Below are 27183 nucleotides of genomic sequence, written 5' to 3' on the forward strand. Positions count from 1 at the left end.
CAAACTCGGCCACCCTTCGGTCCACATTAGGCCGAGTTTTCGAGACTCTACTGTATATAGTGGAAAAACTATAAAATCAATTTTATAAAATAATGTAACATTTAATGATGTAACAAAATTAAGTAAAAATTACTTAATTTTGTTAATAACATAAAATATCAAGTGTACATATTTGCTTTATATAAAAGTGTGATTTAAATTTGATAAAATCCAAAAGCTGCTTTAACTCCTAAATCAGAAGGAAGACAGGAATCACTGTACTGAAAAAGAAGCGTTGAGAGTATCCAGAGACGCATATGAAGATAACAAGTGTCTGTAAATGCTCTACATAGCATGCAGAGACAAAATTCCATAAAATACCGTATTTAATAAGACTACAACTAACTTATAAGATGCTATCAAAGTAAATGGTAGGCTATAATCAAAAACTTGTTCATGGCCGAGTCATTGTTATCAATATTCAAATTTTGCATTTCTGGTGACTCTTTAGATGATTCAAAATAAAAATACTAACTTTATAGTCAAATAAATCTCTATTTAACGCCAAAGAATACTCACGCACAGATAAATATTAAATTGAAAACTTTTCAGTATCTTTGAATTACAAAAATATATGATTTTGCATTACACACCAGTGTAGTAGACATAATAATTCTTACTGTTTGAAGTACTGTACAGTACTTCAGTTTAGTACCAATTTGATTTATCATAATTTATTGGCATCTAAAAAAAGTTTGACTGTGTAGTTTTTTAATTTATTTTGTATTCCTTAACTGTACATACTTCCACGTTAATATATAATTAAAATAATACTTTTGTACACAAAAATTTCTTTCAGAAGCAATCAGACATTCTTTGCATATTAGAGTAAACACTAAAACTTAGCTTGTGGAAATACCATTTTGTTTCTTCATAGTTGCAAACAATTCAGAATTAATCTAAAAATCTCAAATAATTCTCTTTAGAACACAAAAGATACAGAAATTTCTTATTTGAAATTGTAATGAAAATCCAAATTATAACATTTTAAACAAGAAATATAAAATCTATTATAAATAATTGAGATATTATTCATTTGAAAATAACTTTATTTACAATTAAAAATTCAATTTCAAAGTAAAGATATTAAATATTTCATGTATTCTTATTCCAATTCGATAATGATGCTCTTGTCCTTCAAAACAACAATCTGAAAAACAAAGATTACTGGTATTTAGTGCATTTAAAAATAATTAAAATGTAGTTATTGAAATACTTTAGTGTATTAAAGCAAAGGGAACATATATATATATATCCATAAAATCCTATTCAATATGCGTAATAAAATAGTTAACTGAAAAGGGATCTAATTGCATTTAGATACCTTATTTCGTAGAACAAGTCAATTGTAATTTTATTATTTGAAAATTCTATACAGGTAACCCCCATATAACACGGGAGTTACATTCCAAAAAAATTGCCGTGTTACGCAAATCTGTGTTATACGAAACAAAGAACTAGTGCGAAAAGGGGGTTTAGGTTCCAAAAATTAAAAAACACACTGTTAAATCCTTATTTAAATCGGATTTATTATTCATTTTTTTCATAGGTAAAATACTCATTTATTATTTAAGTAAATACTTTACCAGAGGATTATTCATCCTATATGATGATCTCGGCATGAGCATCATCAACTGGTAACAGTTTTTGGGTGCGTTCGTTAATAGCGGTTGCTCTGCAACAGGAGTGCGCCGCTGTTTGTAGGCATTTAGGAACGACGGCGAAAGAAAGATGGCGGCGCCCGCACTATCAATAGTATCGTGATGGAAGAATCTATAATTCTAAAATGAGCTTTTAGAGGCAAAAGAAGGGTCCCAATTGTAAAATTTAACCATTAAATGGATTATTATTGAGAGAGCATTCAAAGCAGCCACGAAAACAATTAGAATGCTTGTGTGGAGTTACGCAGAGGTATAAAAGAATGCACCCTTTATTACATTTCATGTTGTACGAGGGTTTACCCAATTCCTGAACCATGTTAGAGTGAACCCGTGCTATAAAACCACCATGTTATACAGGGGATGTTCCCAATTCTCCAACCGTGTTAGAGTGAATCCGTGCTATAGAAGTGCCGTGTTATACAGGGGTTAGCTGTACTTATTTAGTGTTGAGATATTTTAAAATTTTATAACAAAGTTAAAAAAGTATGTGTGAATCATTAAAATACAGTTTTGATTTAAAACTTTAAATTGCAAAAATCTTGATAGTGCAGAATTATAGCATAGAATATTGAGACAATATTCTGATTATATTCAATTATGATTAAATAAATTCCTTGAAGTCTAAGTATGTAATATGATCCAAATATATTGTTGTTATTATTGCACACCGTTGCAAAAAAATGAATGCACCTTAAAGCCAACATACAACAGTAATTGAATTCTACATGTGGAACAGTAGTGAAAAAGTAAAAAAAAACCATTACAATATTACAGCACTAGGATAAATCATTGAAAAACAATTCCATCCTAAATGTTACAAATCAGAAAATGGTATAGGCAGTGTGGCAATTAATGCAAACTGATCAATATCAGAGATGGGTTTACAACTTNTGAACATTACAATAGATAAATATATTTTGCTTATTAAAATATACAGTATTTATAGTGCACATAAAAGTATTGCATTAATATTGTACAATATTAAACATGTAGTGTGATTATTAATAAAAGCATTTCTAAATTACAATAACTTTTTGAAAATGCGATACATAAAATAAATGGTTTTCATGATTTATCTGGTGACACAATTTAATGAAAATAAGTTTAATATGAATGTAACTTTGGAAAAGAAGCACAATCTCTCTATTTTTTCATACTTACATTTACACTCGTTATGGAATAATAATAACTGATAATGTTGTCTCCTTTCAACATTAAATTTGATTTTTAATTTTATTATATGACTTGCAATAAAATAAATTAAACTATATTTCTCTTTTCTAACTTATGTTCCTAGTAAGCATGCTTTTATTGTATTTATGCTTTAAAAACTCCTTAAAATACTGATAAAGATTGCAAATTTACTTCCATCTATGAAATAAAATAAGAAGCCAAAACTGGTAAATTCAGATTACCAAATACTATTTATTTGATGAAACATTTTCAGCCAGAGTTGGTTCATTATTAACTTACTTAAAAGGATGATAAAAATTGATAGCAACCAAAAGATTGACTGAAACTACTTCTCCTAATAAATGATATTTGGCAAACTGAATTTAACAGCCTTTTGTTTGCTTCAATAAAATGTGAGCAATTCATATAATAAGTATTAATTTATAAACATCTATAAATACAATGATTTTTATATATTGAATAAAGAAATTGTCATTTTATATCTATGCTAATGAATTTCCAGTAATAAGTACATTTTGAAATATCAAATTTATTAAATTTACTCAGAAACAGGGAAATTATTAAATATAAAACTTTAATACAATTTAATAATTTGATTGCTTGTTCTTACTAAACATAATTGATATTTATATCAGTAATAATATTTAATACTTTACTACAGTTTCTTAAATGCTATGATTAAAAATTTTATGAAAATCACAAGCTGATTTCACAATTAGATCCACTTTTTTAAATCAGTAAGCTTTAATTTTACAAACACAAATATTTTCAATCATTTTCTATAGTTTAAACTATATTTGGGTATTATACATTCTGTTAAATGTATTGTTTTTTTCTATTATGCTTGAAAACTCCAAACAGAAAAATAAGCTTGAAGAAAATCATTATTAGTGACTATGATGTTTGTGTTTGAAAAATTAAAACTTGTTGATTTAAAAATACTATATGTAAGCGACTTTCTAAAAATTTTAAATAACAATCATGAAGGAATAGAGTCAACTGTCAACTATTTGATAATGCTTTTAAAGGTTATTTCAGTATCTTTTAAGTATTATCTTAAAATGTCTACATAGGCAGATGAAGAAATCATGTTTAATATGCAGCAACTTATTCAAGTTTAAGTTTCAACTTCATATTTAATTACACTGTATATTGTGAATTATTATATATTGTAATGAGTGATAAATATTTTTATTTAGCATTGGGATGTGAAAAAGCTTCTTTAACTTTAGCTCCAATTAAGAAAAAACTTTGATAAATTTAATTTGAAATCCTGTTGTTTAAAGCACAATCAACAAAACCTTTAACATCCAGTAATAAAATTTAAAACATTTGTCAAGTTCTACATTAAATTTCATTACTGGATGTTAAAGGTTTTGTTGATTGTGCTTTGTAATTTCTTCCAGTTATTGAGAAGGTTGTTTAAGTGTTGCAATGAACACAAACTTCATCTGGCATTATAACATATTGTTGGTGCACAAGAATAGTGACACAACTCAAAAAAATAGTTCTTCCAGAACAGCCATTTAAAAGTTTCTTTTATTTCTGCAAGACTTTGTCATGATCTTGGATTTTTAAAATTTTCAATATTTTTTGGAAATAAAGATTTGAAAATTTTAAAAATTCAAGATCATGACAAAGTCTTGCAGAAATAAAAGAAACTTTTAAATGGCTGTTCTGGAAGAACTATTTTTTTGAGTTGTGTCAATATTCTTGTGCACCAACGATATATATGAATACAATAATAATAAAGGTTTAATATTGGTGTGATTTCAAATTATTTTAATAATACTTACTTAAGATTATTGCATTAATGTAATTCATTTCTTAAATGTTTGAACTGTGGAAGATCAGCAGCAAATAATACCTAAAAAGTCATTAAATATGTACATTATTAACAAGTAATCAGAATTAAATCAAAATTAAAATATTAAACAGTTAAAAGGTTTTAAGCTTGTATTAATCTTTACATTAGCATATATAATTAATGCAATAATTATAACAAATATTATAAATTATTTTAAAAATTTTAGTAATTCTTAAAATAAGTAACTTAATTTTTAATAAATCATTAATTATATATTATTAAATTAATTTACACATTTTTCTATGATTAGTTTGTGCAGCCTAATAAAATATAATTCTAACATATATGATATTCCATATAAAAACTGGTGAAACTCTACTTTTTCAACTTGATGAAACCAAGTTGAAAAAGTAGAGCTCAGCAAAAAACATCTAAATAAAGGAAACTTTTGAAAATTGAGACATAAGAATAGTGCAATCAGATTTGACAGTAAGACTGAACATATAAAAAGTGCATATTACACAGCCTACAACTACAGGAAGTTTTGGACAGAGCAATGTCACCATGATAATAAATTGGAAAAATAAGCATTGTCATAGAAAAATGCTTCAAGCTTTATTTTGTGCCTTAAAATTGTTGCACTTACATTAATTTGACTGAACATTAGAACTTCTTTGAGCAACATCGGCAAAAGAAGTTTGAGGTACAAAGTAAAGCTCGAAGCCTTTATCTGGGACAATGCTTATTTTTCCAATTTATTATCATGATGACATTGCTCTGTCCAAAACTTCTTGTAATTGTAGGCTGTGTAATGTGCACTTTTTATTTATATGTTCAGTCTTACTGTCAAATCTGATTGCACTATTCTTATGTCTCAACTTTCAAAAGTTTCCTTTATTTAGATGTTTTTGCTGAGCTCTACTTTTTCAACCTGGTTTCACTAGTTTAGAGGTGGTCAGCTCTCAAAAGTTATTAAGCATAAGCAGACTCCTTCTAGATTTTCTGGTAGCTTGGTGTCATGAAAACTTCTCTTGTAAATCTAGTGGAAAAAGTGTCAAATTTGGGATTGCATAAGGCCAGAATGATCCAATGAATTTATTCAAAATTTAAGACTTCTGTAATCCTTGTTGTGGACACTAAATATAAATTTCATCCAAACTGGTTTATTGGTCTTGGAGACATTAATGATCAAATTTGGCACTTTAACATTAAATAGAGCACAGTAGCACTACAATACAAAATTAATTCTCAAAAATTTTATTAAATTATATTCCAACTTTAGATTTTGAAATACAACAATATAACAATGTTTAAAATGTAACAATGTTAATTCATTTGAAACTAGAAAAAAAAAAAAAACACAACATCTTCTACATAAGGTAAAGTTGCCTGATAAGGATGAGGGCATTTAAGACATCCAAAAATGTTAGCATGAAAACAATAAATTTGCTGGAAAAAGATGTGAAGTGTTATAGGATATGATATATATAATTGTTAACCTATCTAATGTAATCAAAATGAACGAAACTTCGTATAACATGTAATAAGTTAACAGTACTGCAAACTTATGCAAAGAAAAATTTATAATAAAAAAATGCATTTTGCTTTCTTTCAGTTATCACCAGTTTTAATGAACTAACTATTCTAACTATAAAAATATATTTGTTAAATAATATAATTAAGACTAAAGAACTAATATTTGATCAAATTTGTGTATGCTGTAAGTTTTCATTTTAAATCTCTATTTTTATATACATTTTAAAAGTTTTGTTACATCAGTTTGGTACACTCTTTATTTTTTGTTGAAAGGTTATTAAATTTTAGTTTATTTTATTATTTTTCAGTGTGGTAGAGCCCTCTTAAATCCCATAGGATGGAAAGAGTGAAAAATAAAAATATGAAAATTACTACCATACTTTTTTAAGTAAATCTGTTGACACTATTTTTTTAATCCATCAACAAATATAAAATATTGTTACCTATATTTGTCATAATGGTCAACTTAACAGACAATTCAGACTTCTTATAATATCTTTTAATTTAAATGGAAATGCATTTTGAACTTTTAGTGTCCCTCTTCAGTCAAATTGTTTTTCCAACATTTGCTTATCTCTATAAACAATTACATTTATTATTTTATTAATAATAATAATAATAACATTCATACATTAGTTTATGCTGGGGCAGTCACAGTAGTGACACACCATGGACTGAAAATACACTCATAGACAGACACACACAAAACACAATTCTATCATAAGCCTGCCTGGCAGAGAAGAATAGAAACACAAATAAATGACATTAGACAGCAATTAGGCAGGCTGACACAATACAATAAAAACAACATAACACCCAGATTAAAGAAACAACTCAAGAACATTTTCAAGAAAATTAAAACAGACACAAAACACGAGCATCACAACACACACATTACAGAATACATCGATACACTAAAACAAAAACTCGCAGCCAAAGCACGTAGACTCAAACGATACAAAACATGTACACTACGAAAACAACAAAATAAATTATTCACAAACAATGAAAAACTTTTCTACAGACAAATCAGTACCAAAACAAACACTGATACACAGCACAGTGGCACACCAACAGAAGAAGAACTCACAACTTATTGGTCTTCTCTTTGGTCCAATGCTGTTACACACAATGCTGATGCAGGCTGGATCGAGGAGGAGAACAGAAACTTGCATAACATACCAACTATGCCCTGTGCTGAAATAAACATACACGACATTCGCTACGCTGTTAACAGAACACACAACTGGAAGACACCTGGTGTAGACAACATTCACAATTTCTGGTACAAAAAGTTTACATCACTGCACCAGGAACTAGCTAAACATCTAACACACATCATCATCAATCCACAAGACATGCCAAAATTTCTTACTCAGGGCATCACCTACATGAAACCTAAAAACAACAAAACCACAGACCCCACACAATACAGACCAATTACATGTCTTCCAACACTCTACAAATTATTGACATCCTGTATCACAAACAAAATATACAAACATGTTGAAGAACACGACATTCTTACAGAACAACAAAAAGGTTGCCGTAGAAATCACAGGGGATGCAAAGAACAGTTACTCATAGATTCAGTCATTCTACGGCAAGCACACAAACAACACAGAAACATACACATGGCATATATAGACTACAGAAAAGCATTCGACAGTGTTCCACACAGTTGGCTGCTACATATTCTACACATGTACAAAATACATCCATCACTCATTGCATTCTTCGAAAACACTATGCAGCACTGGAGAACAACACTACATCTCAGGGTTAGTAACACTTCCATACAAACAAACGAAATATTCATTAGGCGAGGAATTTTTCAAGGAGATTCCTTGAGTCCTCTCTGGTTCTGCCTAGCCCTGAATCCATTATCCAACATGTTAAACAACACGCAATACGGCTACAATATCAGACACGAAAAAACAACACAGTTTACACTCTCACATCTCATGTACATGGACGACATAAAACTTTATGCATCCACACAAAAACAACTTCATCAACTCCTACAAATCACACATTCATACACTAAGGACATACAAATGGAGTTTGGCCTAGACAAATGCAAAAAACTTCACATAGAAAAAGGAATCCTGAAGAAAGAAGATTTTGCACTTGGAAATGGAGACGTTATTGAATCCATGGAAGAGGGCGAGTTCTACAAGTACTTAGGATTCCAACAGGCCAAACTAACAGAACATACACAAATAAAGCAACGATTAATTAAAGAATACCAAAGTAGGTTAAACGCTATACTCAGAACACAGTTAAATGCAAAACACACAGTTAAAGCAATAAACACATATGTCATCCCAGTACTCACATACTCTTTTGGAGTTATACATTGGACTCACACAGATCTCGAGCAACTCCAAAGGAAAACAAGAACAACACTTACTAAGCATAAACAACATCATCCTAAATCCGCCACAGAAAGATTAACCCTTCCACGTAAAGAAGGCGGACGTGGCCTGATTGACATAGTTAACCTTCACTACAAACAAATACAGTCACTGCGAGAGTTTTTCTACAAGAAACAAGAAACATCACAGTTACATAAAGCAGTAACTCTAGCAGACTCAAATAACACACCATTAAACTTACACTCACATCATACAGACATGACACAACACATAAAAAGCATAGACACCATCAAGCAATCGTGGGCTCGAAAGGCACTCCATGGCAGGCATCCTTATGACCTGGCCCAGGATTTTGTTGACAAAACTGCGTCAAACAGCTGGTTAGATCGGGGATGCCTCTTTGGGGAGACGGAAGGATTCATGATTGCCATACAGGATCAGGTCATAAATACTAAAAACTACAGAAAACACATACTCAAAGATACAACACTCACAAATGACACATGCAGAAAATGTCACATCATGCCAGAAACTATACAACACATCACTTCTGGTTGCAAGCTCTTGGCACAGACAGATTACTTACATAGACACAATCAAGTAGCAAATATAATACACCAAGAGCTTGCAAAGAAACACAAATTGGCAGACATCCACGAACCATACTACAAGTATATTCCACAGACAGTATTGGAAAACAACACGCACAAAATGTACTACGACAGAGCCATAATCACAGATAAAACAATTTACCACAACAGACCAGACATCACACTCATTGACAAACACAATAAAATCACATACATTATAGACATAGCCATTCCAAACACTCACAATGTACAAAACACATGCACTGAAAAAATTAGCAAGTACACAGAACTCGCCCAGGAAATAAGGCATCTGTGGAGGATGGATAGGGTGCTTATTGTACCTGTTGTTCTCTCCTGTACAGGTGTGATACCACACACACTACACAAAAGCCTGGGAACATTACAATTGAATAGAAATACATACATCACACTACAGAAGGCCACTATATTGAATACATGTCATATCGTTAGGAAATTCCTTAATACAAACACTGACACTGACATACTTATTTAATTAGTTTTGGTTGCTATGCCTTGACTCTGGTCCGGCATAGTACACAGCCACCGGTTTAAACCGAGTATTACCCACTAAACCCAACATAATAATAATAATAATAATGTTGAAAAGATAATTGTAAAAGTTGACTGAAGAGAAACTAAAAGTCCAAAATGCATTTCAATTTTAAATAAAAGATATTATAAGAAGTCTAATATGTCTATTAAGTTGACCATTATGACTATAGGTAAAAGTAGATCAAATAATCCATAAAGGTGTCAAAATACTTAAACAGTCTTATAAAAGTCAGGAAAAAGCAAACTGTAATATGATAAACATTATTTGAATCTATTTACTCCAGTCTCAAATCTATGCTGTTGTTTAATTTATGGATGTTGAGAAAGAGTTAATTAAATTTGAGGGTTGGATGTCATGCTGATCTTTTGTTTAAGTGAGAAAGGAAGAAATTATCACAAAGGCATTAATTATGTATAAATATTGCTGTCATTTGTCCTTCTTTAATCTCAAGAATGGTGTTAGATCAATGAAAATCAAGACCAAACATGTAAAGCTTAGGGGCAGGAAGCCCTAATTAACTAAATATGAATTTCCAGTGCAAACCAGAAGTCACGTTATTTCAATTAAAAAATTTTTCCCCGAAAGGTATTAGATAGCTGACCAGTACGACTCTATAGCTAATGGAAAAGTATGATGTACTGTACAGGGTCAAGACACTACTAATTTGAGGTGGAGAACATATACAGGTATACCTCGCCTTATGTTGGTAATTGGTTCCAGGAGAGACGACATAAGTCAAATTTACTTGTCTCCGAATCTACAAGTCACTAGGCTAAACCATAAATTACCATTTCCGGTTCTGTATTTTATTTATTAATGCATTTCTAATAATATATGGCTAATAAGAATCTATTTTAAGCTTACAAACAAATAAATTTTAGTTTTTAATATAGTACAGAAAAAGTAATCTAAATTTACGAATGCATGTACTTTAAATACAGTACATACTTGTAAATTTATATATTTTAATATGATTTTATGTGCTTTAAACGCTTTTCTAGTGATATTACGACTTCAATATTTGTGGCNTGAATTGTCTGTACTCTCTTGTACAAGTTTTGAGTGCCTGGCTTGTTCCAGACAATTCCCAGACAATAGTTATTTAAATTATAATGTATTATGTTATTAAATTAATACCAAAAAACTGATCCTTAAAACTAGATATTAATTTTGGTGTATCCTTTAAGAATTTTGAAATAAAAATAGAGTAATTTGCTGAAAATCTCTAAATAGAATATACCCAAATATACATAACCAAAAAATAAAGAAAAAATTCAAATAAAATTTGACTAGAGAAAAAAAGCATTTATTTTCCAAATGCTGTAATAATTATATGATCATACTGTATTTCATAAAATTATAATAGTTAAACTTAAATAATGCATATGTAAAATAATTAATAATGATAATTAATAATAATAATAATATTAATAAACTGTTGGTAAACAGCACATGTCTGGTGAGAACCTCACAGGTCAGAAGATAGATTTTATAAACAGTAAAGCAGAATTTCTCGTTATGTAGTCAAATTATCTTTAAAGTGGCCCAGAAAGTAGTAGCCTAGAGCCCTACAAATATCTCAATCGGCTACTCGTAGCCAAATCTTGCAATTCCAAAACCCAATCATATTTTATGAAATGAGAGAAAAAAAGAGATAGTCCATATATAAGGTGACAACTGAAAATGTGTTACTGTAAAAGCAAAATCACATTGACCAGATTAGAGTTGTTCTTGGTCTATTGTATCTTATAGTATGAAGGCACTTTGATCTAAATGAACAAGTTAACATACTCATATTGCAGTTTGGACAGAATTTTCACTTTGAATTACAAAATAGCAGTATTTTGAACTAATCAAATTCCTTAATGTATAAATCTCTATACCCCAGCCAGGACAAAAGCACAGTTACAAACTAATGGAATTTCAAACCAGTTTGAATAAATGATTTGATTTCAAACTGAGTTTGAATTAATGATGATTTTCTGTATTACCTAATTCTTTTAAGTTTGATATTTTTAACTGGTTTTCATATTAATATTCAATTTTTTTATAGTAAAAATATTATCATTAATTGAATTTTCATTTTTTACTTACAGAATGTGCCCATCCTGCATATTTACCAAATCGATTTCTGAAGAAATTACCTATAAAAGAAAGTTTAAGACATTTACTTTAAAAATATCAAAATAAATTAATGATGCAAGTACAATTTTAAGATTTATAAATATTTTCAGAAATAAATTTAAGTGTCTATAATTATTTTATTTATAAAGTTATATTACCAGACATCTTGCAAAAATATTCAAAAAAATTTTAAATACAGTATTTACAAAGAAACAAAATCTTGAATAACTAGCAATAAAATGAACAAAAATACAAATGTTTTCAACTAATGAGAGTAGAAATTTTCAATTTAAAATTAAAATGCAGAATCAGTTATTATGTGAAAAGAATTAACAGAATGCACACACAAATTTAAAATTTGAAGCTAGAACTGAAGTATAAAGTTAATTCTCATCTCATATTTATTTTTACTTTAATCATAATTTAAATCGTATTTACACTCTGTTAATTCTTTATTATTCCTAACTTTAAACTTGTATGCACATTCCATTCTTTACTTCTTTGAATATAACTTTAATTGTAATATGTAAATTATAACTTTGGAATTAATCATTTTAAACCTAAAGATTGCTATTGAAAGTATTCAAAAATATGTTTTATGTTCATTTTACTGCTAGGTATTTATTATTAAAGATATATTAATGATTTTTGTTATCATTTTATTAAAAGTTTTTGTTTCTTTATGTGTCGCTCTCTCCAGTGTTGCCTCTTGCAACAGAGAAATTTAAATATTTTATATTAACACTAAAATAAAATAACATTATATATGAGAGTGATTCTAAAAGTAAAGAACGTTTGTTTCTCTAGATATTTTTATTTAAGATAATGAAACAAAACTTATTTTACAACACATATGACACCTTAGCTATATTTCTACATAGTTGTCATACAAATTTAAACATTTGTCATAGCATATCATCAGCTTTTCTATGCCTTCTGCACACTCAGTTACCGCCAAGTTCTTGAACCAGTCATTAATGGCCTCTTTCAGTTCATTGTCACTTCCATAGTGACATTTGGGAAAAGATGTAATCATTTGGAGCCTAGTCTGGGTTATAAGAAGGATGTTCAAAAACTTCCCACTTAAACTAGTGAAGCAAGTTCTTCGTCAATGCAGCAGCATGTGGACGTGCATTATCCTGAAGAAGCACAATGCCTCTGGACAACAATCCCTACCATTTGTTTTGAACTGAAGCTTCATTCTTCACATTACCATAAACCTTTGTTATCTGTCTGTAAATTTTGATAGGGCGGACTTTTTTCACATTCAAAAAGCGTATTACACTACGAACCTCACAATTGACGGGATCTTTAATTTTGTCACACATTTCAAAGTCACACTGATCATTGTGGCTCGCTGTTAGCATAAGACTGGCATGAAAACATGGGAAGGTTCATGATGTGGCAGTTGAGGGTGGTAGGAGAACTGAATGGCTTGTCAGATCAAAACGTTCTTTTCTTTTAGAATGACCCTCATAACAATAATAATAAATAATGACAAATATTTAAAATTAATAGAATGAATGAATATCTTTTATTACACATTTCAAATTTATTACAAAGTGTAATTCATGAATAATTTTAAAAATTTAATGGTTTTAGTATTATAAATACAATTTAATTTACAAAACTTATATTTTATACTGCTGAAACTTCTTATCAATTGACTATCCACTAATAATAATAATAATATTAATAAACTGTTGGTAAACAGCACATGTCTGGTGAGAACCTCACAGGTCAGAAGATAGATTTTATAAACAGTAAAGCAGAATTTCTCGTTATGTAGTCAAATTATCTTTAAAGTGGCCCAGAAAGTAGTAGCCTAGAGCCCTACAAATATCTCAATCGGCTACTCGTAGCCAAATCTTGCAATTCCAAAACCCAATCATATTTTATGAAATGAGAGAAAAAAAGAGATAGTCCATATATAAGGTGACAACTGAAAATGTGTTACTGTAAAAGCAAAATCACATTGACCAGATTAGAGTTGTTCTTGGTCTATTGTATCTTATAGTATGAAGGCACTTTGATCTANTTATTATTATTTTTAAAAATAACTGGAATATGAATTATTATGTTATTGAATGTTATAATACGAGTATTATTTTCTTGTCAAACTAACAGATTGTAAGGGAAAATGGAGTAGACACTAATAACACAGGTCATTCACCTTAAATTTTTTCCTGGGAAGTACTTTTTTTTTATTAATCAGGTACAAGTGATATGTACAGTACTGTACATACCCAGTACCACTTAGCACAACTGGGTGGTAAACTGCATACAGTCATTATTCTACAAAAAAAAATGTTAAATGCATGTAACAGTAAATGAATGGTGTGGGGGAAAGTGGACTCAGTCACTATGGGACTTAACACAATAAAGGGCTGGGTAACTTCCCAGAAAGCAACAATGTTCAGTATAATTTTTGCACTAAGGTCCATTTGAAATATAAGTCTATAAGAGTTTTGAAGGACCTGTAGATTTCTTTGTCTTGCAGGAGAAGGCTTTTATTACATGGCCAATTTATGTTTGTAGCTTAAAATTAGCTGTAAGTCCTTCCTTTCTTTTTTGACTATAGAGCAGTCAAACAGGTAGTGGTCACTTCTATCAGTATTGTCACAAATAGAGCACTTATCACTATCAGTAATTTTGAACCTGTGTTGAAGCTTTGAAAGCAGCCATGGTTCGTTATAAATTGGGTTGTATTGTGATCAATTTCAAGCCAATTCAACTTGTAGATACTTTTAATGTCTGGTAAGTATGAGTAAGTTGTTTCATTATGGAAATTGTCCCAGAACATTTGCCATTCTTTTAAAATATAGTATTTTATACCATTGAATCCTGTCACAGGTGGTAATTTGCTGTATGTTATGGTGTTTTCTTGGTTGGTGGCTGCCTTCTTTGCTAATTCATCGGCTCTTTCATTGCCAATATTTCCCTGGTGTCCTCTCAGTCAATTAAGGGACCATTTGAATTTTGTAGCATAGTATTAATATTATTTATAATTGGGTGCGTATCTGAAAGATTAACCCTGTTTTCTTACAAATGTTCTCAATATGTATGGTCCAAAGAAACTTAAAGTTAAGTGTAATCCCTAAATATTTAATGTTTTTCTCTATTTTTATACTTTCTGACCCCATTTGAATTGTCTGTACTCTCTTGTACAAGTTTTGAGTGCCTGGCTTGTTCCAGACAATTCCCAGACAATAGTTATTTAAATTATAATGTATTATGTTATTAAATTAATACCAAAAAACTGATCCTTAAAACTAGATATTAATTTTGGTGTATCCTTTAAGAATTTTGAAATAAAAATAGAGTAATTTGCTGAAAATCTCTAAATAGAATATACCCAAATATACATAACCAAAAAATAAAGAAAAAATTCAAATAAAATTTGACTAGAGAAAAAAAGCATTTATTTTCCAAATGCTGTAATAATTATATGATCATACTGTATTTCATAAAATTATAATAGTTAAACTTAAATAATGCATATGTAAAATAATTAATAATGATAATTATATAGCTAAAACAATATATCAAACTTGCCTTTTAGGATCAATTAATAATTACTGATTCCTACAAAGTGAATTGAATATAATTATTAGATTTATAATTATAAAAAAGGGATAATATAATTAATATGCATCTATGTCCTTAATTTAATCAAAATTACTGTAATTGAAAATAAAACAATTTTAATTTGTGTAACTGTGAGGCTGTAATCTTATACACCAGTATGATAAGTCCTATTAATAGAAATACACTGATATAGTGATTGAAAGAGTAATTAAGGGATAATATATATGCCAGCTTTTAAATTAATAAAGATATATACAAGGCAGATTCAATAAACAAGGTTTGTAACACTGCCAAAGAAAAATAATGTAACATATAAGGTTAAATAGATTCAAAAGTTCAAAAAGCCAAATAAACATAGACAATGAGCAACATAAACTTTTGAACCCAAGCTTTTAGTAGTGACAAGCATGACTCTCCATACTGTGCATATAACATATAATGGATCTAATTAGATCTAATGCCTTTGGCTGTCAAAAATCAAATAATAGCTCACTTTTCAATTCTGGTGTAGTTTGATATGGGTGATACCATTTTGTAAAATGCATGGTAGATGCAAATGTCACCTGGCAGAATGACTATTGGCACAGGGCTACATTACTCTACACTCTTTCAGTATGATTAGTCTCAACCTTGTATGTTATGTTATATTTCTCTAACACTGCTACTAATCTACTCATAACTGAGATTTTTTAAAATTAAAATTTATTAGGTTCTACATCCTTATATCTTTCAATATTAATTTTTAAAAAACGATATAATAACATAACTGTAAAATTCTTAAATAAATATGGCAATAACTTAATATTTTCTACTGATTAAATTGCAAATGTTCCCTAAAGAATTCTCATTTTTATTTTTAAACATAGAAGCAATACTCCTGGATTATAAATTATATTCCCTGTTTTATAAAAACTGACATAAAATTAAATAAATACAACAGAAACATGAATACTTATTTATTATACAAATTTAAAGTAACTTTCAAAAGCTTATTTCTGTTTAAAATCTTATATTCTTTTCAAACAGCTTAGAATTAATGTAAAAATTAAAACAAATTTTTAAATACAAATTAATTTATTCAAGTATTCCTATATCAGCAACAGAGTATTAAATATAATCTTCTGTGACTAATTATCTGTAATTTCAATCAATGAAAACAAATGGAACAGTTAATGAATTGTTTTCACAGATTCTAATGTGTAAAATGAAGATAAAATTTTAAAAGAAATTAAGCAATTTATATGTTAAATTTCAATTCTATTGTTTCATGTAAATTTTGTATTTTAAAATTTAGATAGACTAATTCAGATTATGGGATAATCTCATAATGATAAATTAATATTAAACTGAAATATTTAATATAAAAACTTACCAATCTCCAAGTAAATTTTATCAGTCATAGTTTTCTTTGTTTTCAAATGAGGGAGATAATCTCTTGTAGCTATTTGCCAAACATGAGTATCTATTGGTACTGCTTCACTTTTATCCAATGACATCAAACATACACAATCTGCCACCTGAATTAAAAATTAAAGTATTTCTTATTTATCGTAGTCTAAGTTAGAACTACGTACAGAATAAATAGGTTGTTTCAAATTATAAAAACATCTATTGAACTATTTTATTTTTACCATCTTCTTCTTAAATAGTTCATCATTAATAGAAAACTGTAATAATAATAATTTTTAATATAAAATACATTAATACTATTAAAAAAACATCTAGTTTCATTGTTTTATCATCAATGTTTTATTTGCATATTTTAAAATTTTAAACTCTTACATAATTCTAATTGTTTTTACAGTTGTTATTTGTTATGAATTTTTATTTTACATTGTTCAATGTGTTTGTAATTTGAAGATGATCAGAAAAATGGCTGAAAATGTTTTTGAATAAATATATTTTTAGTTTCTTTAAATTAACTATCTGTTTAATTTTTGATTTTAACATGGTACCAAATTTTGTTCATTTTTATTTTGAAATAAACAAGTAAAAACAAATTTTGTTATAAATTGGAAAATATGACTAACCTTGCCACCTACTCCAGGTAACTGTAATAATTCCTTCCGTGCATCTTCATAAGAGATATTTCTGAGAGACATTAACCAGTTGGGATCATTTTTAGTAATATGAGCTGCAGTCTGATTAATATACTTTGCACGATAGCCAAATCCTAACTTACGCAATTCTCCTTCCACTTTAGCTTCGGCTAATTTCTCTAAAGAAGGAAACGTGTAGAATATTTTGTCATTTATTTCCAATCCTTCTTCACCGTAATGGGAACATAATTTTTCTACCATACTGGTTATCCTATTAATAAAAAATATAAGTTTTCTTTCTATCATGTAATTTTTGTTAGTTTAATTAAATAAATTAAAATTGATGAATCATTAATTTTTTAAATATGTATTATACATTACTAAAAAAATAATATTTAAATTTAAAATTTCAAGTTATGAAACACTACTGTTTTGCCATTTATAGTTTTTTTTTTTTTTTTGAAAAAAAAAAAGGTGGTCTTGTAAACGATAAGTGCCTCCCCCAGTACAACAATTACTTAAAATACCCAGTTAAAAATCATAGAACAAATTTTTAAAAATACAAACACATAAATAAATATTAATTATAATAAAGTATTTTTACTATCCTTCTTGCATACACTACAAATTTTTACTAAAAAAGGGAAAGAAAAACTCAGTTTTTTGGTGTTTTTCTTTCCTTTTTTTCAATATTTTTCATTTTAATAACTTGGGGAGAATACCTATTATTTTGTTTATTTAATTAATATTTAAATATTGCTAAAATTTTTGCTTTTTATTTATGGATAAGGTGTAACTTGTTGAGCATCTCATTAAATTATAAATGAGAAAATTTGTCCTGGAGATCAAGAATACATTTATTATACATTATGACTAAATGTATCACTTTTTCCAATTTTTGTGAAGAAATGTTTGGTATTCAGATTATTTTTTGAGAATTTTTTGGAGTTATTAAATGCAAGTTTCTAATTTTGAAATTTTATATCATTGCATTAATGTCATATTTCAATTTGTGGATTATTGGTGACACTATACTTCACTATATAAGTGAAGCTATACCTGTGCAATTTGGGAGACTGTCCATTATGTCACAAACTGTTGCTAAATATTTTGCATTTTAGGTGAGTGCTTTCTGATTATTTGGAAAGTTGTAGGATATGAAGAGTAAATTGTTTTCTCCAATTATTAATGAGAAAGTCAGCAGTAGAGCTAGATCTGAGTGCAATTATCACATTGATGAAATCTATCAACTTCTATAAGCAAAGACTTTTGATATGAGTAAAGGGATGTACTGTATGTTTTTTTGAGATTGTGTGCATTTCTTAATAGTAAAGTTGATTGATTATTTTTTTGATATATACTCTAATCTTTCTTAACATACAATGCATTGAAAATTGGAGATAAGCCTAGTTTAATAGTATGATAGTTTGGTTCTTTTATTGACAAGCTGCTTGTTTTAAGGAAGTGGTTCTCTTGAATAAACAATTAAATGTATATATAATTTACATTTAATTGTTTATTCAATTAATGATTGTTTGCAGTGTATTAGAGAAATCAGATACAAATTGAGAACATTTGGTAATCAAAAAAATTAGAGGGTACTCAAACTATTCGTTTAGTATACTATTATAAAATAATTGTAGATAGAATTAAATAGAAATTGGACAAGTGTGTTGGAAAAGTGATTCCTATATCTTCATAGTAACTAACAAATCAATTTATCTCTGTGGTTTCTTGGAACTGTTCTGGAACCCCTGATCAAACTAGATTTTTCTACAAGAATTTATTGAATTTTTAGATAGTTCTATCTGAAACTTGGTTGTCTTCAATTTTCCATTGGCTTAATTTGGATATTTTGAAAGACTATACTTGTATTATCAGTGATGCGTTTAAAGTCTAATACAGTGGGATTGAAAACTGGTTGGATGTTGTTTATTAATTCATATTTTAATGTTAAGGTTATACCTAATGTTACCTTTAGTTGTAATACATGGTCTATCCCAAAAGTAAGTGTACTAATTTTTTTATTTAATGATTGTGCAGCTTAACACATCATTAATTGGTATTTTCATGTTGCTAGATAACTTAGCAGCATATACAGACCTGTTTCAAAGTTCATCAGTCAAGTCAAACGTGCACAATCTCTGTTTGTGTAAGACAGTGTTTTAATACATTGTTACATTTGAAATGGAGAAAAATCTTGAACAATGTTACACATTACACTATTAAAGTTTTGTGTGAAATTAAATTCTTCAAATATTATTTTATGTACATTATAAGAAATTGTTGTTCAGATTGCTGTTAAATATGGAATGAATTTTAGGTCTGCTGATGACAATGGTAAATTTACCTAGTTTGACAGAATGTTGATTATCGATAAGAGCTAAAAATTAGGCTTGATTGGCATTTTGTAGAACTAATTTGGCTTCTCACTGAAGGACATTTCTTATGTATCATTGTCTGATAAAAATAATGTTTAGCAAAAAAAAATTTTTTTTCTTTCCTAGAATACAATTGTCATCAGTGTTTTTCAAGGATAATAGATGTTTTTGGAAGTTTTTTAAAATCCAAACTAGATATAAGTTACCTGGGATATTTTTGAGGGATTGGTTTGACCATTTTTATCAATATATGCTATTTGGAACAATATTTCCATATAGAGTAGATATAACTATATTTAATGATTGCAGGTGTTGGACAAATAAAATTTTAGATTTAAATATTTCACAGCATGAGTTAAGAAATGTGATTTATAAATTAAAATGGGAAAAGGCACAAGGATTTTAGATAAATTCCCATGGAATTTTGGAAAATAGACTCTTTGTTTCTCTTTTTGATGAATTGTTTAATAAGGTTTTGAATACTGGAGTTATACTAGATGAATGGAAAAGCTCTACATCAGTTCCACTATATAAGAGTAGTTCTGGATTGGTTCCAAAAAATTATAGAGCATTTCAAATTGTGTGTCATTTTTGTAAATTTGTTATTTTAGATTATTAAGGTGGTTAAAGGAACATAATATATGAAAATCAAGCTGATTTTAGATCAAATTATTCAGCAATAGATAATATCTTTAGTTTACTCAGTACATACTTTGATCCAAAAGACTTTAATCAGAAAGCATCATAAGGTGTGATTTTTGTTTATCTTTTGTCAACATTTGACAGTGTGGAGAGGGATTTATTATGGAGAAAATGTCTGTGTTACAGCATTAATTTCAAATTTGTTTCATTATCATCTAAATTGTATTGTACTGTACCTCTAATATCAGAATAGGTTCAAAATGAGATAAATTTAGTTATGATGATTTGTTTACAGGCAAGGGAGTCAGACAGGTTGTTATGTGCCCCAGTACTTTTTAGTTTCTTTTTAAATGATTTAATTGAAGTTGTTCATAATTCAGATTATGAAAGATTATTATCTTGCACCTTAGTATTATTTCTGCTCTTTCCCATTTCACTGATACCTCAGTTGGGTCTGCTATAATGTATATCGCTAAAGCTCCCATCACAGCTTTAGCGACATACATTATAGCAGACCCAACTGAGGTATCAGTGAAATGAGAAAGAGCAGAAATAATACATAAGGTGCAAGACATGACACATATTAAATATGCAGAAGCCTGGCATATTCATAAGAGCAGTCCAGCAGGAAAGGCTATAAACACCAAAGAATCATATAAAATATCCGTAGGATGGCAAGCAGGTGCGTTATGAACGTATCAGCATAAAGGAAAAAGCATAAAGAAAAATACACGGACAGACATTAGTAGAAGCCAGTTATATCATCTATTTCTTTATTCTTTTTAATTTGTATTTTTATGTGTTAGTGTATGTGTGTATTTGTACACTATCAATCCAAAGTCTATAATTATTTTTGGACTTACGCAATAAGCACTGAGAAAGAATTAAAACTTAAAACGTTCTTTAATCGGTTTCATTCATCATAAATTCAAAAATTCTTTATTCAATCCTGATGAAGATCAATTAATGTGATTGAAAATGTTAGATTACATTAATAAAAAAGACTGCATGTTAAAGGTTAGTAAAAAGTGGTTATTTTTAAGTGCAGTTTGAGAAGACCATAATAGTTTATATAATACAGTAGTTGGTATAAAGATTTAGACTATTCTTTTTATAATGTTGTATCTATTATAATATAGATAAGGTGTGTCTCCCTGAGCTTTCATTAAATCATAAACAACAAATTTCTCTCTATTGTTCTGGTGATCAAAAATTGGACATTTTGCATACTATAACTAAATGTGTCACTTTCTCTGATTTTGTGAAAAAATTTTTTTTTGTTAAGATCACTTCATGTGGAAATTTTTTGCATTTATTAAATACAAATTTCTAGTTTTGGAATATTATATCATTGCCTGGGTGTCATTCTTCAACTTGTGATTTTTGGTGGCACTATATTTTACTATATAAGTGAGCTGTACCTGTGTAGTTTGGGATACTATCCATTATTTAGCAAATTATTGCTAAATTTTTAGTTATAAATGAGTTTTTTTTAGTTTATTTTTTTGTTATACTTTATTTTGGATAATTCTCTCCATGATGATGATGTTACATTGTTTAATTTACTATTTAACATCATTCATAAAGATATTTTTTCTTTTTGTACACTCAATTGTAACTGATTTATAAGTTACTATTTATAATATGCTAATGTAATAACTTTGTGTGAAAATGTGTCTTCCTGCAGGTTGCTATTAATAATTATATAATTATAAAAAAAAATAATACTACAGTATAATAATAACTCAAATGTTTTCAATATTTCAAAATATCATCTTCAGGAAAATGACAAACAAATCAGAGTATGTAAATTGAAATATGATATTCCAAGTTCTCAATCAAAACTTCTTCCAAAACTTCAGACTATGAGGCGTTAAATATAATTAAAAATAATTTATTTTTGCGAGCGCTTTCGACGTAAAATATGTTTAATTATATTTAACGCCTCATAGTCTGAAGTTTTGGAAGAAGTATTGATTGAGATAATTGTTGGCGTGACATCCAACCCCAGTACTTTATACTCCTAACAAGATATTCCAAGTTACAAACAACATCAAAACATTCAAGTTATTAAAAATAATGTTTATTTTACATTAAAAATAATTGAGTTTTCTTCCTTTTTTGAATTAATAATAAATATTAACAATAGCCAACTGTACACCTAGATGAATACAGTCAAAACTACCAGGAATACCAAGGACCCTATCAGTGGTTTAGGGTTCCTGTATTAAAGCAACATCAAAGCCGCGATCCAAGGCGTTTTACTAGGTGGGCTGTTGCTGTGGACGATCTGTAAAGTGAAAAATTTTAAATAACCTTTTGTGTTGTAAGACAAAATTCATTGTCTGTAGTTATAAATGAGTGTTTTGACTTTTAATAAACTATGATGACAATATTACTTTATGTTAACTTTGACTTAAAGAAGAAATGTATAGGTAGGCTACATTAAACACTGTATTGAATTAATGCTATCAGTTTTCTAGTAAAATACGACTTTGTTGTAAAATAATTAATCAAAATACTAAAACTTTTAATAGTCTAGAAATAATCTAAAGATGACATAAAATATATTTATAAAAATTCTGATATTTATTCTGATGAAATAAATATTTTTTTCAAATCCTCCAAGCTCCTAAAATTTTAGTGCTTTGTTGATTACTCGAATTAACACTAGATTATTGTAATATATTAATTCTTAATTTACCTTGGTATGTTATTATTAGATGAACATATAAAAGATATCAAATTTTCAACAGGATCTTGTTTAAGAATTCTAACTCCATTAAAGATTTTGGAAATATTATTAAATTTGTCATCTTTTTCACTCCAATCTCGATATAAATCCGTCAAGTTAACTTTCAATTGAAAATATTCTTTTAACATGTTTTCGTGATCCGTATCAGAATAATTTCCATCAAGGTTCCTTGCAACTGTATCCTTTAAATACAACTTTCTTCGTTTCGATTTCTGACAATCTGTATTTTTCTTGCAGTTGTAAGCTTTATAATTGAGATTTCCATCTTTATCTTGTTTTAACATCCATACAACATTTGAAAAAACACTCACCCACTCTCCACTTTCTGCTCTTTTCCATCTAAAAAATAAAATATACAAATGATTTGCATGTTTTTCATCTAATAAATTATTATTCATAAAGTTTACAACTAAGAATTTTCAAACTTTACTAGAAAAACATCCATATTCACTGATAAGAGACATAAGGAAACACCTATGCAATATTTTATAGATAGCTTCTAAAGTGAAATACCAGCCTAAAATTCTCTGCATTTTTCAAATTGCACTTTGTTTTCGAGATCTGGCCCACCAAAATATCAGTTATGCAATCGTATCTCGGAGGACATTTTAAGTAGTACTTGTAAATTATTCCGTTTAACTTTGTAAAAAACAATAAAATGTTATTTAAAGTAAATTTACATCGAGAAATTCTTGTTTTCCAACTTTGCTTTTTTAAACGTAAAGTAGACAAATACCGAAAAATTTTAAGCAGATAAGATTTTGTTTACATTTTATCATAGTTACGTCCTACTCGAACAGTTAATCCAAGTCCCAATTAAACATTTAATTTAGAAAAATTGTAAATAAAGTTACATAAAAAAAACCGACCAAATTAATGCACCTTTAACGGTGGGTAAATTGAAATACATTATTTATATATTTTATTTTATCGTAGAATACCATTGTAGAAATACAAAATATTTTATACTAAATAACTAAATAGTTTCATATTTAAAATGAGGAATCTTAAATCATTTATACTTTTCATAATGGAAATACAATAACTAAATCTTTCAAAACACTTCAGATCATAAATAATTTTAGATTAAATCATTGTTTTTTAAGTCTGTCGTAATACAAATTTATTACAGTTAAAGGTTACATTTCGACACCAGACCATTTATCGTTCGGATGCACTTTTCCATCATAAAAATGGTAAAGTATAATACGGTATTTAATTAAAGCACGTGCATTAGATTTGTTTAAAAGTCATTTGTAGTGGTAGAAGTTACTTTTAGATCTTTTATTTACACGCATAAATACGAACAAAGTACCCAAAAGTAACTTCTACCGTAATGCCCGTCATCGTAGGATTGCAAGAATTATTTGTTACATACAAGCGTGATAAAAAAATATGCCACGAAAGAAAAGGAAGATTACTATCGTCTAGCTCGGCATATACTGGCGAGCACTCCGTCGGCCTCTTTATTCTTCGACTTCTCACACCGTCACGACAGCGTAATAAGTCTAGATATAGAGGCCAACGTAGCGCTCGCAAGTACATAAAAGAAAAATGATACAAAACCGCAACAAGACACACGACTACGTACGGTGCCAAGACGCGGACAATTACAAGCGATAACATAGAGTAATTTGGGAGGAACGCAATATCTCGCAAAGGGTCACACGTAGAGGTGCGGTTCCTTTGACTTTTTCCTTCCGCGGGTACGCTCTACGGCTCCGTTAAGGTCCCGACCGCATCGTCCGGAGTTCGAATCGAGCCATACCATTTCGTCCTTAAATCCTTAATTGGCGTACACAAATAAGATTTTTAAATTCTATACTAAATTGTATATTTAAGGTTAAAGTATACCTCAGTAACCTCAATAGTGGTGCTTCAGTTAGGTTAGGTTTACATATTTGAACTGGGGGGACCGAGACGAGTTCAACGGTACCCTACTTTTTCCCGGCGATCGATCAATGATCGGGAGTCGCGTCGCTCTCTCCACTAAGCCTATCGCGTGTTTAACGGACAGTCCGGCAAGTCGGCCATATATACCTTCAGCAGAGGCAGACGTTGATCTACGAGCGCACCGATCGTCCGTAGTTGGAGTTAAGTCCTTTTCGGGTCCCTCAGCCGACGACCCGCTCGCAATCGCTCGCGGTCGGCTAGTACTACGCGCCGCTTTCGCGGCTTGTCCAACAAACCTAACCTATCCCTCTGGAAGATAACTTTCTTATTTTTGGTCTCCGGTCCAAAAGTACGGTACCGTTGAACTCGTCTCGGTCCCCTCAGTTCAAATATGTAAACCTAAATATCTAATCTAACCTAACCGAAGCGCCACCATTGGCGTTACCTAGGTATACTTCGACCATATTTAATATTAGTACCAAAACAAAATTTACCTGAAAGACTGGCCGCAAGTTAACGTGATGTCTAAATTCAATTCTTGGAAATTACAAGGTATAACTTTCCAACACATTGTAACCCGACTCAAATATTAATACCGAAAAAAAAGTAATTGGAAATAAGATATAATCGATCGATCTACAAAACAATAACATTCAAACTACCGCCCGCCAAACGCGTTGCCATCTCCCTTAGAAAATAAACAAATATACACATTTAAAAAATTAAACATAAAATAATATATATACAGACCCGATTAATTTAAATTTGATGTAGAAGTATACAGAAATTTCAATTTGTTTATCCTGCGCCTCCGGGAAAAGCAGAGAATTGCGATTCGAATCGATGCAAAACTTTATCAATTTTTGTATATATTTTTAATATTTTAACATGTTATAATTTTTTTGTGTATTTTAAATTTTCCAGAATTAAAACAAACTTTTCATAAACACTATTTTTAGTTTTGTTTCGTATAACCGTGGAGTTTCATTCTCGACTTCTCGAAATCCCAAGTTATCGCGACAAAGCCTTTAGCGCAAAATTTCCCGATAATCGATAACTTATTCAAAGTTTCGGTAAATTATAAAAGTACGATTGTGTCACACGAATTAAAATAAAGTGGCTAAAATGATGGTTTGAAATCCATTGGTATCATTTTTATTGAACTCGGATAAAGTGAGTCGCGCGTAAGTAATTACAACGATAATCTTTTTTTTTTTCTTTTCTTCTCGTTTTCAATTCATTCCAATAATGGATTCGAACCCGGATTACCGGAGCGGAAGACTGGTGTCTTTACGCTTTTACCGTACACCTCGGCCGTAAGATTACCGATTTATGACATTCTGCGAGGAATCGAGGATAAACGCTGATGTAGAGCGTAAAATATTTTCTTCGAGATTTCGGATTTTTCCCATACCTTTTTTTGACGCTTTGTTGCATTTTTTTTCTGTATGGAATCGATTTCTAGTCAAATATTTCGTGTCATTAAATAAACGAACGAATCGTTGAGCCGAGGAAGATAATGCTGTTTAAACTGTATTCGGTATATATAGTATTATCTTCACTGGCTTAGTGATTTACGTAATATATACTGTATCGCTCTACGAAGGGAAGATCGCTCGTAAGATTTTTTATTGTTAACAGGTTTTCTTCCAACTGTTATTATATTTCAAGAACTATGAGACCAACAGTGTTTTAAAACTTCCGTGTTTTGAGATGAGGTCGTACTAAACCAAGTCCAACCCACATCATTATAAAAATACGTTTGATCCTGTGCGCCAGAACCAGTTGGTAGCGAAGATCCACTCGATGCACTTAAAACAGCAATATGTGCAGGCGTAGATGCAATTGTGCAAGCGCCAACATTCTGCTTCGATTTCTCTTCTCTGCCGCTGTCACTATCGCTACTACTTTTAACCGGTTGCTTCCTCTCCTGTCTTCCTAAAAGAAAATAACTAACTACTACTACTACACTTCCTAAAAAT

The 27183-nt window shown here is 29.4% G+C and overlaps 1 protein-coding gene across 6 annotated transcripts; it reads right to left on the reverse strand.

Moving 5' to 3' along the window:
* Positions 1-1075: 1075 nt before the first annotated feature.
* Positions 1076-25854, reverse strand: LOC111624161 (N-glycosylase/DNA lyase-like). 6 transcript variants are annotated; one of them, XM_023366969.1, is made up of 8 exons: positions 25696-25835; positions 23620-23647; positions 23258-23552; positions 17522-17801; positions 16864-17008; positions 11874-11923; positions 4691-4761; positions 1076-1189 (listed from the first exon to the last, which is right to left on the reverse strand). In XM_023366969.1, exons 2-7 carry the CDS (start codon positions 23645-23647, stop codon positions 4705-4707), a joined length of 855 nt encoding a protein of 284 aa, XP_023222737.1. In that variant the 5' UTR covers positions 25696-25835; the 3' UTR covers positions 1076-1189; positions 4691-4704. The 6 variants fall into 6 exon arrangements, with proteins under 6 accessions (XP_023222737.1, XP_023222735.1, XP_023222736.1 ...); XM_023366967.1 differs by lacking the exon at positions 25696-25835 and adding an exon at positions 25077-25610; XM_023366968.1 differs by lacking the exon at positions 25696-25835 and adding an exon at positions 25163-25609.
* Between the last annotated feature and the right edge of the window lie 1329 nt (positions 25855-27183).

The sequence above is a fragment of the Centruroides sculpturatus genome, unplaced genomic scaffold, assembly GCF_000671375.1.
Source record: "Centruroides sculpturatus isolate CEXI.00-Female unplaced genomic scaffold, Cexi_2.0 scaffold380, whole genome shotgun sequence".
NCBI classification, from domain to species: Eukaryota; Metazoa; Arthropoda; class Arachnida; order Scorpiones; family Buthidae; genus Centruroides; species Centruroides sculpturatus.

Excerpts from the sequence above, each read along its gene's own strand:
- LOC111624161 (XM_023366964.1), bottom strand. The coding sequence starts at position 25,772 with ATGTGTTGGAAAGTTATACCTTGTAATTTCCAAGAATTGAATTTAGAC. Across the intron at positions 11,924-16,863 it reads TAAAATTTACTTGGAGATTG|GTAATTTCTTCAGAAATCGA; the intron begins GTAAGTTTTTAT and ends TTTCTTTTATAG. Across the intron at positions 4,762-11,873 it reads ATGCAGGATGGGCACATTCT|GTATTATTTGCTGCTGATCT; the intron begins GTAAGTAAAAAA and ends ATGACTTTTTAG.